The 13,051-nt window shown below is 41.9% G+C and overlaps 1 protein-coding gene and 1 pseudogene across 7 annotated transcripts in view; one reads left to right on the top strand and one right to left on the bottom strand.

The window, feature by feature from the left end:
- GAPVD1 (GTPase activating protein and VPS9 domains 1) overlaps positions 1–13,051 on the bottom strand; it is a 107,875-nt gene that overhangs the window by 51,316 nt on the left and 43,508 nt on the right. For all 7 annotated transcript variants that reach the window (XM_030919645.1, XM_010365865.2, XM_010365868.2 and 4 more), the window contains 5 exons: positions 11,879–12,722; positions 7,604–7,690; positions 5,211–5,345; positions 4,877–5,066; positions 49–209 (listed from right to left, as the gene is read on the bottom strand). In XM_030919645.1, coding sequence (XP_030775505.1) covers positions 49–209; positions 4,877–5,066; positions 5,211–5,345; positions 7,604–7,690; positions 11,879–12,722 — 1,417 coding nt within the window. The remainder of the gene's footprint in view (positions 1–48; positions 210–4,876; positions 5,067–5,210; positions 5,346–7,603; positions 7,691–11,878; positions 12,723–13,051) is intronic.
- On the top strand, positions 9,364–9,463 carry LOC115894147 (annotated as a pseudogene).

Raw genomic sequence — 13,051 nt, 5'->3', positions numbered from 1 at the left:
AGACATGAATACTGATTTACAGAAGCAACTGACCAAGTACCTTCATACCTCATTTTCTGACATCATCCCTGGAGTAAGCTGGGGACCTGTCCCTAAGGAAATGACCAACACCTCTTCTGGTTGCACCTCCTGGATGGTTTCTTGAGATGATCCTTCATGGTCCATATGTAGGTCCATTAGCATATTGGTGCGGCTTCTGCTCCGAGTTGCTAATAAAAAATTTCAAATAAAATAATTTAGAGAAATAGACAAATGAAGAAAATGGTATGCTAAAAACGAAAATATATTTTCTATTAGTGCAGAACATTTGCACATGCACAAGAGTGGTAAAAATATAAATAAGAAAAAACAAAACAAAACAAAAAAACTAAATCCTCCCAGTTACTCTACTGACTAATAAAGATTCTCCTTCAAAACTGATAATCAAGAACAGTGATCCAAGTCCATGTTACAGTAAGTGCCACATATATGATCACATCTGCAGAACAGCAAACATGTCCCAATCAATTTAAGACTTGGAGTGACAAAAAAAGCATTACCTTATTTCTTATCTTTTTAAGATGCCTTAACTAATTTTCCTATAAAACGATGTAACTGCTACAGGTCTCCCATACTGGTAACTGAACTTACAAGCATCAGAAAATTTCATATGAGGGATTACACCTGTAATCCTAGCACTTTGGGAGGCTGAGGCGGGTGGATTGCCTGAGTTCAGGAGTTCGAGATCAGCCAGGGCAACATGGTAAAACTCTGTCTCTACTAAAATACAAAAAATTAGCCAGGCATGGTGACGTGCACCTATAATCCCAGCTACTCAGGGGGCTGAGACAGGAGAATCAGTTGAACGAGGCAGGCGGACATTGCAGTGAGCCAAGTCTGCACCACTGCACTCCGGCCTGGGCGTCAGAGCGAGACTCCATCTCAAAAAAAAAAGAAAAAGAAAAGAAAAAAGAAAATTTCATATGAAAACCTAATAGCCACATAAATAAGATACTTTAGTTAGGCAACTGTTAACAAAACCAGAATCAGTGTTCGTTTTTTTGAGACAGAGTTTCACTCTTGCTGCCCAAGCTAGAGTGCAGTGGCGCAATCTCGGCTCACTACAATCACCACCTGCTGGGTTCAAGCAATTCTCCTGCCTCAGCCTCCTGAGTAGCTGGGATTACAGGCAGCCACCACCACACTCAGTGAATTTTGTACTTTTAGTAGAGATGGGGTTTTGCCATGTTGGTCAGGCTGGTCTCAAACTCCTGATCTCAGGTGATCCACCACCTCGCCTTCCCCAAGTGCTGGGATTATAGGCATGAGCCACCTGTCCAGCCCAGAATCAGTTTTTAAATGTACTTTTCCCCCTGAAATGTATTAATGTCTTTTCAAAGATACAAGAGAGAAAATTTCTTTATGTTTGGATAAAAGGTCCTTTCTGCCTTGGAAACAGTATAAATTAATAAAGGCTTCAATTATTTTTGTTTCTTTCCCCTGCGCATAAGCAAACAAAAATACATTTTTCTAAAATAACTGCTGGGTGTAGTGGCTCACGCCTGTAATCCTAGCACTCTGGGAGGCTGAGGCAGGTGGATCACCTGAGGTCAGGAGTTCGAGACCAGCCTGGCCAACATGGTGAAACCCTGTCTCTACTAAAAATACAAAAAGTTAGCTGAGCATGGTGGTGGGCACCTGTAAGTAATCCCAACTACTTGGAGGCTGAGGCAGGAGAATCACTTGAACCCGGGAGGTGGAGGTTGCAGTGAGCCTAGATTACACTGTTGCACTCTGGCCTGCACAATAAGAGTGAAATTCCGTTTCAAAAAAAAAAAAAAAAAAGGGCTGGGCACAGTGGCTCACGCCTGTAATCTCAATATTTTGGGAGGCTGAGGCAGGTAAATCACCTGAGGCCAGGAGTTCAAGTCCAGCCTGACCAACATGGAGAAACCCCACCTCTACTAAAAATACAAAATTAGCTGGGCGTGGTGTCACACGCCTGTGATCCCATCTACTCTGGAGGCTGAGGCAGGAGAATGGCTTGAACCTGGGAGGCAGAGGTTGTGGTGAGCCGAGACTGTGCTATTGCACTCCAGCCTGGGCAACAAGAGCTAGACTCTATCTCAAAAAAAAAAAAAAAAAAAAAAAAAAAATCAAGGAAAAAAAAAGTTTCTATTTTCTTTCAGAGGGCAATAAAATTCAGTACAACCAGAATACTAAATAGAAATTATGTTTTAGTACAAAATAATGAAAAATAGAGACATAAAGCAAAAACAACTATAGTAGCAGCGAAAGTCAACTTCACATTGTATGAAAGCTGACCTACTTGAAGACAGAAGCAGAAATATAAACAATCATCTTTCTTTACAATGCTGATTAATGTTCATTTATCACAGAGCACACATCAATTTCCAAGTCTAAAACAGGCCTACTCACACCTTTATTTGCTTACCCTATCTTCTATTGAATTGCAAATTGAAATTCAAGTTCATAAACAGATCTACGAATCGTAACAAACTCTGCAACTATAATTTATAAAAATGCAAGCAATCAAATTTTATGTAGCAATTTACATAAAGTAAAAGCAACATGCACATGGAGCATACTTTTATAAACTATTTTTTAAATAAAATTATAAAAGAAGAGGAAGAACAGCCTATTACCCACCAAACGGGGTTACTAGTGTAATATGAGCGGTAATATTGGTAGCTGAGGAATGCCAGGCAGTGATGGCTGCTAACTGTTGTCCTGGGTTGCGAAAGCATTAAACAGAAAGAAAATCAACCCTCTGAACAATGGACAAATTTTTTAAGATACGAAATAAATGCAATAGCCAGATAACAAGACTATACAAAATAATACTGGGTATACATTTGAAATTCACTTTCCGGCCGGGCGCGGTGGCTCAAGCCTGTAATCCCAGCACTTTGGGAGGCCAAGACGGGCGGATCACGAGGTCAGGAGATCAAGACCATCCTGGCTAACACGGTGAAACCCTGTCTCTACTAAAAACTACAAAAAACTAGCCGGGCGAGGTGGCAGGCGCCTGTAGTCCCAGCTACTCGGGAGGCTGAGGCAGGAGAATGGCGTGAGCCCGGGAGGCGGAGCTTGCAGTGAGCTGAGATCCGGCCACTGCACTCCAGCCTGGGTGACAGAGCGAGACTCCATCTCAAAAAAAAAAAAAAAAAAAAGAAATTCACTTTCCATCATACTCATATTTAATGACACTTTTAGACAATGGGAAATGAAAAAACTAATGTATAGCAGTGAACAATGGAAAAAAAATCTCTGATTTACTAAAAATCATTTACTTCATCAGGTGAACAGAGTGCAAATAGCCCATAAAAAAACCATTAAATGCCCGGGCATGGTGGCTCACACCTGTAATCCCAGCACTTTGGGGGGCCGAGGTGGGTGGATCACCTGAGGTAAGGAGTTCGAGATGAGCCTGGCCAACATGGCAAAACCCCGTCTCTACTAAAAATACAAAAATTAGCCGGGTATGGTGGTGGGCATCTATAATCCCAGCTACTAGGGAGGCTGAGGCAGAAGAAACGCTTGAACCCAGGAGGTAGAGGTTGCAGTGAGCCGAGATTGTGCCACTGCATTCCAGCCTGGGCAACAAGAATGAGACTCCATTTCAAAAAAAAAAAAAAAACCATTAAGTGCAAAATCCCCTTTTCTATTTTTTATTTTCAAAACTGACATATTGGGTATGTTCACTAAGTGTTGCTGAGTTCCTCATTATAATTAGGCAGGCACTAAAATAATCCTGTTCCCTTGGCTTAAACACTTTTTCCCCATCTTGTTTACTTTGCCTAACTTCCATTGATCACAAAGCGCAAACAGGCTTCACCTGCTCCAAGATCGTCTCCTGATACCATCACCATTTTGGCTAACTTAGGTGTCCCCATAACCCTCATACTTATCTCCTCAGAATGCGTAGTACGCTGAAGGGTACTAGTCTCTTCTTGTTCTCCCTAACTAAACTATCAATAGCCTACTTGACAGTTAGGGCAGGTCCTAATGGTCTTTGTATCCAGTGTCTATCACAGTGCCTCATGTGCAAGACACATCCACTCTCACAGGACTTTTGTGGGGATTAAATGAAACAACATTTATAAAGTGCCTACCCAGAGTATGGAACATGGTATATGCTCAATTAATTTTTTTGTAGACAGATAGATAACAAATACTAACCAAGCAAATAAGTCTTAATTAAATAGAATTCTTAAATAAACAAACTTGAAAAAATAAAATGAAACTTTTGCTTTATTTTATAACATTAAGATATCTTAGCTCAGTTGATAAAACAGTGATTATTAATGAAAATAATAATAGAAAAATACTATTATTTTCCACTTTATTGACGGAAACTTCTAAAATAATATTATTACATTATTTAGAACTTCGTAGAAATGAGGGGGCTACCTTTTTTTTTTTTGAGATAGGGTCTCACTCTGTCACCGAGGCTGAAGTGCAGTGGCACGATCATGGTTCACTGCAGCCTCGACCTCCCAGGCTCAAGCAATCTCCCCATCTCAGCCTCCCAAGTAGCTGGGACCATAAGGCACGTGCCACCCTCTTAAAACTACTGAGGGCTACATAGTTTTAAAAATGACTACTTATAACATTTCCAAAATTTTTTCAAGAAAAGACAATAAAATTTGAACAAAGTATACTGTGGATAGAAAAGTAGGTAGACAAAGCTAAAGCCTACTGATAAATCTTAACTAATCTGATACGATTTCTAAAAACTGAAATACCATCAGTAAACATGAAGAGAAAGACCTTCCCAAGTACTTAAACACATATTCCAAAACACTGAGCAGTAACAAAGGCTAACGAAATATTAAACTTAAGAGAAAGCTCCGATATGAGAAATTCTGTTTACCTATAGGTAATCGATTCTTTTTATTTGCTGGTGTGGTTGCCGGAGACAGCTGAGGCGTATTGTAGGGAGTCATTTCTAAACTGCTGCTTTTTCCTGGCTTGGCCGGGGGTAGGTTTGCCAATAAATTGTCAAGAGCCATTCTATCTTCTCTCAGTTGATCTCCAGACATCACACTCTTCATAAAATTCACCTGGCAAAAGCAAAGAACATTAGCTAGTGAAATCACTTTTTCAAATACAATATGTATTTCCCACACAATGTACTCATGTATGTCTCTGCTCACGCTTAGCTAAAAGACCTTTGAGAAAATTCTATTAAACAGTGAAGCCATTACCAGAGTAATAAGCTGACTATAGGTTATATAAACCACAGTTCTGCTCAATCCTTCCAGAAGATTAACGGAAGACAATGGAGGGGTCTCCACTGCACGGCCCCCAATCACAACATCAAGGAACGCGGCAACACAGCTCTGTTAAAACAGGGAAACAACAGTGAAACATTTCCCTTTAAAATACTGGAAAGAAATTTCTGATTAAGGTGGACAAGCATGAAAAAATTTTAACATCTTAAAAATCGTATTTTTTTAAGATGTTAAATAATTTTTTTTTTTTTTTTTTTTTTTTTTTGGAGACGAAGTTTCACTCTTTTGCCCAGGCTGGAGTGAAATAGCACCATCTTGGCTCACTGCAACCTCTGCGCACCTCCTCCCCCACTGTAATTTTCCTGCCTCAGCTTCCAGAGTAGCTGGGATTATAGGCGCCATGACCATGCCCGGCTAACTTTTGTATTTTTAGTAGAGATGGGGTTTTGCCATGTTGCACGGGCTGGTCTGGAACTCCTGACCTTAGGTGATCCACCCGCCTCAGCCTCCCAAAGTGCTAGAAATACAAGTGTGAGCCACCCCGCCTTGCCTAACTTTTGTATTTTTTTGTAGAGATGGGGTTTCACCATGTTGCCCAGACTGGTCTCAAACTTGTGAGCTCAAGTAATCCACCCACCTCAGCTTCCCAAAGTGCGCCCAGCACTAGGATTACGAGCATGAGCCACTGCACCCAACCTAAAACATTAAACTCTTTTTGTAATGATATAGTCTAAAATCTTGGGGCTGGGTGTAGTGGTGTATGCCTGCAATCCCAGCACTTTGGTCAGCCAAGGTGGGTGGGTTGCTTGAGCTCAGAAGTTCGAAACCACTTGGGCAACAGGGCAAAACCTTGTCTCTACAAAAAATACCAAAATTATCAGGCGTGGTGGCGTGCACCTGTAGTCCCAGCTACTTGGGAAGCTGAGGGGGGAGGATTGCTTGCGCCAAGGAGGTCAACACTGCAGTGAGCTGAGATGGCATCACTGGGTGACAAAGTGAGACCCTGTCTCAAAAAACAAGAAAATAACAATAAGATGTTGGAGGCAAACATAACACAACACAGAACAGTATATACATTGTGCTACTATTTCTGAGAGGGGAAGGAGTGGTTGGAAGTATATAGTGTATATAGGAATTTGCTTGTAAACATATTGACCTCTAGAAGGATACACAACCTGATAACATCAAGAATCTTTCGGGGGCCAGGCATGGTGGCTCACACCTATAATTCCAGGTACTAGGAGGCTGAGGCAGGAGAATTGCTTGAACCTGGGAGGCGGAGTTAACAGTGAGCCGAGATCACGCCATTGCACTCCAGCCTGGGTGACAACAGCAAACCTCTGTGACAAGAGGGAAACTCAGTCTCAAAAAAAATCGTTTGTTGGGGGTGGGGAATGAAGACTAGAGATGAGAGGGGGAAGGGAAATTTTACTCAAATATCCTTGAATTTTCATAGGTTGAATGTATAGCTTAATCAAAGTAAGACTGATTAAAACTTTATTTAACTAAATTAACTGAACACTGTCATGGATGTTAACTTATAAACTACACTTAAAATTAAACAATTATCGACCAGGCATGGTGGCTGACATCTATAATCCGAGCAAGCTGGAATGCTGAGGCAGGAGGATCGCTTGAGGCCAGGAGTCAAGACCAGTCTGGGCAACATAGCAACACCTCATCTCTGTAACAATAAAAACAGCCGGGCATGGTAGTATGCCCCTATAGCCCAGGTACTTGGGAGGCTGAGGTGGAAGGACTGCTTGAGCCCAGGAGTTTGAGCCATGATCACACCACTGCACTCCAGCCCGGGCAACAGAGTGAGACACCGACTCAAAAATTTAAAAGTTGGCCAGGTGTGGTAGCTCACGCCTGTAATCCCAGCACTTTGGGAGGCCGAGTTGGGTAGATCACAAGGCCAGGAGTTCAAGACCAGCCTGGCCAACACCGTGAAACCCAGTCTCTACTAAAAATACAAAAATTAGCCAGGCGTGGTGGCATGTGCCTGTAGTCCCAGCTACTGGGGAGGGTGAGGCAGAGAGTTGCTTGAACCTGGAGGCAGAGGGTGCAGTGAGCCAAAATCACGCCACCACACTCCAGCCTGGGCAACAGAGCAAGACTCCATCTCAAAAAAAAAAAAAAACTTTTTAAAATAAAATAATCTTAATAGCTCTTTGATTCTCTTTATGATGGCATCTCCTCAATACGTCTGTGGGAGTTAATCATCTTTAAATGCTGCTGATCCAATACTGTAGCTAATTAAAAGAACATTTAATTCAGACATCACCTAAGGACAAGATTTAATAAAGAGAACAGTTAGGCTCACTAATACTTCAGAATTTTCTATAAATCGTATTTATTCTTACTTTGTCAAATTTTCCAAGGCTGCTCTTTGTTCGGGGATCTCCTTCTTCAGAGCCAGTCATTGCTAACTGCTGCAAAAGGCGGCCTACCTGCAACCCAAAGCAGCGGTAGGGAGACATAAGCTACAGACAGATACTCATAAATACCTCTCTGTGAAAGCAAGCACATCTATTCAATTCTCAATATCTGTTTCATAACACTATTCATACTACCTGACCAGGCATATGAAATAGTATCCCCCAAAAGATGTGTACCTTATGTTGGCTTTTGCTATTTTTAGATTAAGAGTTAGAGAAAGTATAAATTTTTGCTTTAATTTCTCTTTAACACATAAGATATCAACATTAGGCCGGGCGCGGTGGCTGAAGCCTGTAATCCCAGCACTTTGGGAGGCCGAGACGGGCGGATCACGAGGTCAGGAGATCAAGACCATCCTGGCTAACATGGTGAAACCCTGTCTCTACTAAAAATACAAAAAACTAGCCGGGCGACCTGGCGGGCGCCTGTAGTCCCAGCTACTCGGGAGGCTGAGGCAGGAGAATGGCGTGAACCCGGGAGGCGGAGCTTGCAGTGAGCTGAGATCCGGCCACTGCACTCCAGCTTGGGCGACAGAGCGAGACTCCGTCTCAAAAAAAAAAAAAAAAAAAAAAAAAGATATCAACATTAGGGGGAAAAAGCACAATACATTTGTTTCTGACATTGTACTTTTCATGTGTTTAGAGCTTTTTAAATTAATTTGTAAGGCCGGGCGCGGTGGCTCAAGCCTGTACTCCCAGCACTTTGGGAGGCTGAGATGGGTGGATCACGAGGTCAGGAGATCAAGACCATCCTGGCTAAGCCGGTGAAACCCCGTCTCTACGAAAAAATACAAAAAACTAGCCGGGCGAGGTAGCGAGCGCTCCCAGCCGCTCGGGAGGCTGAGGCAGGAGAATGGCGTAAACCCGAGAGGCAGAGCTTGCAGTGAGCTGAGATCCGGCCACTGCACTCCAGGCTGGGTGACAGAGCGAGACTCCATCTCAAAAAAAAAAAAAAGAAAAAAAAAAATTAATTTGTAAAAGCTGACTCATTCATTAAATTACCTTAAGTTAATATTAAGAACATTACCCTATAGAGTTCACAAAGCACTCAAGGTAGAATTTTTTTCCTAGATGTAAAAGCGAATGATTCCTATCTAACATAAGCTGGTTTGATAAGTAAATACTAATTCATAGAACAAGTACCCTACTGGCAAAAGTTGTTATTGTACTCTTTTTAAAGGCTAATGAAAGTTATTACAGGATCCTCTTCTTAATATCTGGGACAAGCCCCCCTTTTTACTGATTCTGAAAATATGTGATTCAATCTCTACTGAAATGACAAAAAAAAAAAAAAAAAACTACAAATACATTATCTACCATAAGAATAAATTTAAGTGTTTCATGGGCCAGGCACAGTGGCTTACGTCTATAATCCCAGCACTTTGAGAGGCCAAGGTAGGAGGATTACCTGAGGCCAAGAGTTCAAGATCAGCCTGGACAAGAAAGCAAGACCCTGTCTCTATAAAAACATTTTTTAAATGAGCCAGGTGTGCTGGTACACACGTGCAGTCCCAGCTACTCAGGAGGGTGAGGCAGGAGGGTCACTTGAGCCCAGGCGTTCAAAGGCTACAGTGAGCTAAGATGGCACCACTGCACTCCAGCCTGGGTGACAGAGTGAGACTCTGCCCAAAAAAAAAACAAAAAAAACCCCTACTGTTTCATGAATGAGGAGTCAAAAATTTTGTGCTTACTTCAGAAGCACATATTAAAATTGGAACTCCACAGAGATTAGCATGGCACCTGTGCAAGGATGACACACAAATTTGTGAAGAGCTCCATATTATAATTTTTTTTAATTTATGAAAGTTAAAAAAAAGGTAACTTTATTTCAGGCATTTCTATATAGTGAATTGTTAAACACCCCAAGGTGATATAACTGATCATAAAAAAGAGCTAATCCTTTTTTTCTGATTTTTTATTTTTTAAATTAATTTATTTATTTTTTTGAGATGGAGTTTCACTCTTGTTGCCCAGGCTGGAGTGCAATGGTGCAATCTCGCCTCACCACAACCTCCGTCTCCCAGGTTCAAGCAATTCTCCTGCCTCAGCCTCCCAAGTAACTGCAATTACAGGCATGCGACACCACACCGGCTAATTTTGTATTTTTAGTAGAGACGGGGTTTCTCCATGTTGGTCAGGTTGGTCTCGAACTCCGGACTTCAGGTGATCCGCCCGCCTGGGCCTCCCAAAGTGCTGGGATTACAGGCATGAGCCACCACAGCGGGCTAATTTTTTTTTTTCCAATAGATATGGGGTGGTGGGGGGGTCTCACTGTGTTGCCCAGGCTGGTCTCAAAATCCTGACCTCAAATGATCTGCCCACCTTGGCCTCCCAAAGTGCTGAGATTACAGGTGAGAGCCACCGCACCAAGTATGAGCTAATCATTTTTTAAAAATCACCCAAGGCCAGGTGTGGTGGCTCACACCTGTAATCCCAGCACTTTTGGAGGCCAAGGCAGGTGGATCATCTGAGGTCAGGAGTTCAAGACCAGCCTGACCAACATGGTGAAACCCCGTCTCTACTGAAAATACAAAATTAGCCAGGTGTGATGGCACATGCCTGTAATCCCAGGCACTAGGGAGGCTGAGGCAGGAGAATCACTTGAATCCCGGAGGCAGAGGTTGCAGTGAGACAAGATTGTGCCACTGCACTACAACATGAGCAACAGAGCAAAACTCCGTTTAAAAAAAATAATAAAACGGCTGGGCGTAGTGGCTCATGCCTGTAATCCCAGCACTTTGGGAGGCTGAGGCAGGCGGATCATGAGGTCAGGAGATCGAGACCATCCTGGCGCTAACACAGTAAAACCCCGTCTCTACTAAAAATACAAAAAATTTGCCGGGCATGGTGGCACGCACCTATAATCCCAGCTTTTTGGGAGGCTGAGGCAGGAGAATCACCTGAAGCCAGGAGGCAGAGGTTGCAGTGAGCCGAGATCACGCCACTGCACTCCAGCCTGGGCAACAGAGCGAGACTCCGTCTCCAAATAATAATAATAAAATAAAAAATAAAAATCATCCAAAAATAGTCTATTCTAAATAAACACCAGTTCTTCACAGTATATCTGAGGAATAAGGTGTGATGAAAAGAGTCCATGAAAAAATAATAACATGACTTCAGTCATTCAGATGATTGCAAAAAAATGCTAATATACATCCAAAAATCCTCTTTCTGAAACTCTTAAAAGAGTTTCAGATTTCAGAATTCAGAGATTTTAGGAAGGTAATGTGGTGTATATATACAACATGTTCAATATACAGATGGCATTTTGTAATCAAATGAATCAACATTTCTGCAACAAAATATGAGTATTCACTAGCACTAAATGGAATAACAATTATAAATATAGCTGGGCATGGTGGCGTTCCCCTGTAATCTCAGCTACTCAGGAAGCTGAGGCAGGAGAATCGCTTGAACCCAGGAGGCGGAGGTAGCAGTGAGCCAAGATCGTACCATTGCACTCCAGCCTGGGCAACAAGAGTGAAACTTCATCTCAAAACAGAAAAATGAAAAAAAAAAAAAAAATTTGTGAATAGTCTCATGTTACTTCAGCACAGGTTTTGCTACCAAATAAGGTATAGAAGACATTCAGTTTTTGTTCATTTTGGGTTCTGAAATTATAGAAAAGGGATGGTGGACTTGCTCTAGAAAAATCTAATCAACTCTACATTCAAGTGTGTGAGGATTCCATTTAAAAACAAACACAGCCAGGTGCAGTGGCTCATGCCTGTAATCCCAGGACTTTGGGAGGCTGAGGCGGGCAGATCACAAGGTCAGGAGTTCGAGACCAGCCTGACCAACATGGTGAAACCCCGTCTCTACCAAAAATACAAAAATTAGCCAGACGTGGTGGTACATGCCTGTAATCCCAGCTACTCAGGAGGCTGAGGCAGGAGAACTGCTTGAACCCGGGAAGCGGAAGTTGCAGTGAGCTGAGAATGCACCACTGCACTACAGCCTGGGTGACAGAATAAGACTCCGCCTCAAAAAACAGACAAAGACAAAATGTTTTGTGACCACCATAGTTTTAAATCCCAGTATTACTGCTTTTATTTAATAAGATGCAAATACTTAGAACTGGTTGAGAAAATGTCGTAAGTATATACAAATATTGTCGTCATATTATTTGTTCCCACCCCCATAGCCCAACCAACTGATTTTAAACTAAATGTCACATTAATAATAATAGCAAAAGCATACCTGCATCAGATTAAATCGTGCTACCTCATTAATAGGAGCATCAGAAATTATTCCATACTGTTCTGGATTGACAACTGCAGGACAAATGAAGCAGGCCAACAGGAGATCAGTACACATTGCCCGGACCTCCCCTACTTCCAGCCTGTCTACACAGGAGAGGGTTTTGTACATCTGAGACACGATCCACCTTAAACTATGTGGAAAACAATATGTGTTCTGTTTGAGATAACCAATAAATTTGTTCACCAAAGCCACTAGTTTGGCTTCATTGGACTCCACCATTTCTTGAACTTTTTGCCTGAATCTGTCTGAGCCCTTCTCTCCAAAGAGTTTTTCCTGCTGAGATGGGGAGAACCTCTCAATTAGCTTGTTTGGATCTGTTTCCAGGTGATCTTCATCTTCAACAAGGAGTTGCATAATTGGCTCATGTAAAGTGGCTGTGAGGAAAAGTTTGGCAGAAAACAGTCCTTCAGAAAAAAGTTTAAATAAGATGCTGAAGGCACAAGTTCCTCTCCTCAAAAGTCGCCTAGGGTTGTCACTTTCTTTAAGTTCAAATTCAATCAAGTATCGCAAAACCTGAAGGAGGTAGCTTTCATCTTCTTGCATGATGCAATTGCCATACAGGGACGTAAAAACTGTGTAAATAACACTTTGTGTGTTCTCCTGATTAAGTTTCTCTCCAGCAACCAAAGAGGAGGCAATAAGACGAGGATTTTCCCTCAATCGACTCAAGAATTCTCCATAAGCAGTCTCCTGAAATCCCAATTGCTTATACCCATCAACAAATTGTGTATCTTCCAAAATTTTGGCATGTTGGCAACATTCAGCAGGGGAAGCTTCAGCACTAAAAAAAAATGAGCAAACAAGCAAAATAATAGTATTAATAATAACACATATGCTATATCCAAACATAGGTATATGAGTTGATTATAGTCCCAACAATAAGATCACTCTGAATTGCTAAAATTTTTTAGACCAACAGCAACTCAATGAGTAAAGGAAGACAAAACTAAAAAGTACAAAGGACAATTTCCTCATATCAAATCAGAATCAATGAAAAGTATTGGGGCTGGGTGCAGCGGCTCACACCCGTAATGCCAGCACTTTGGGAGGATGAGGCAGGCAAATCATTTGAGGCCAGTAGGTCGAGACCAGCCTGGTCAACATGGCAAA

Source organism: Rhinopithecus roxellana, chromosome 16 (assembly GCF_007565055.1).
Source record: "Rhinopithecus roxellana isolate Shanxi Qingling chromosome 16, ASM756505v1, whole genome shotgun sequence".
NCBI lineage: Eukaryota > Metazoa > Chordata > Mammalia > Primates > Cercopithecidae > Rhinopithecus > Rhinopithecus roxellana.
Note: the sequence above shows the minus strand (reverse complement) of the source record. Positions and strands in the feature narration are given on the sequence as shown.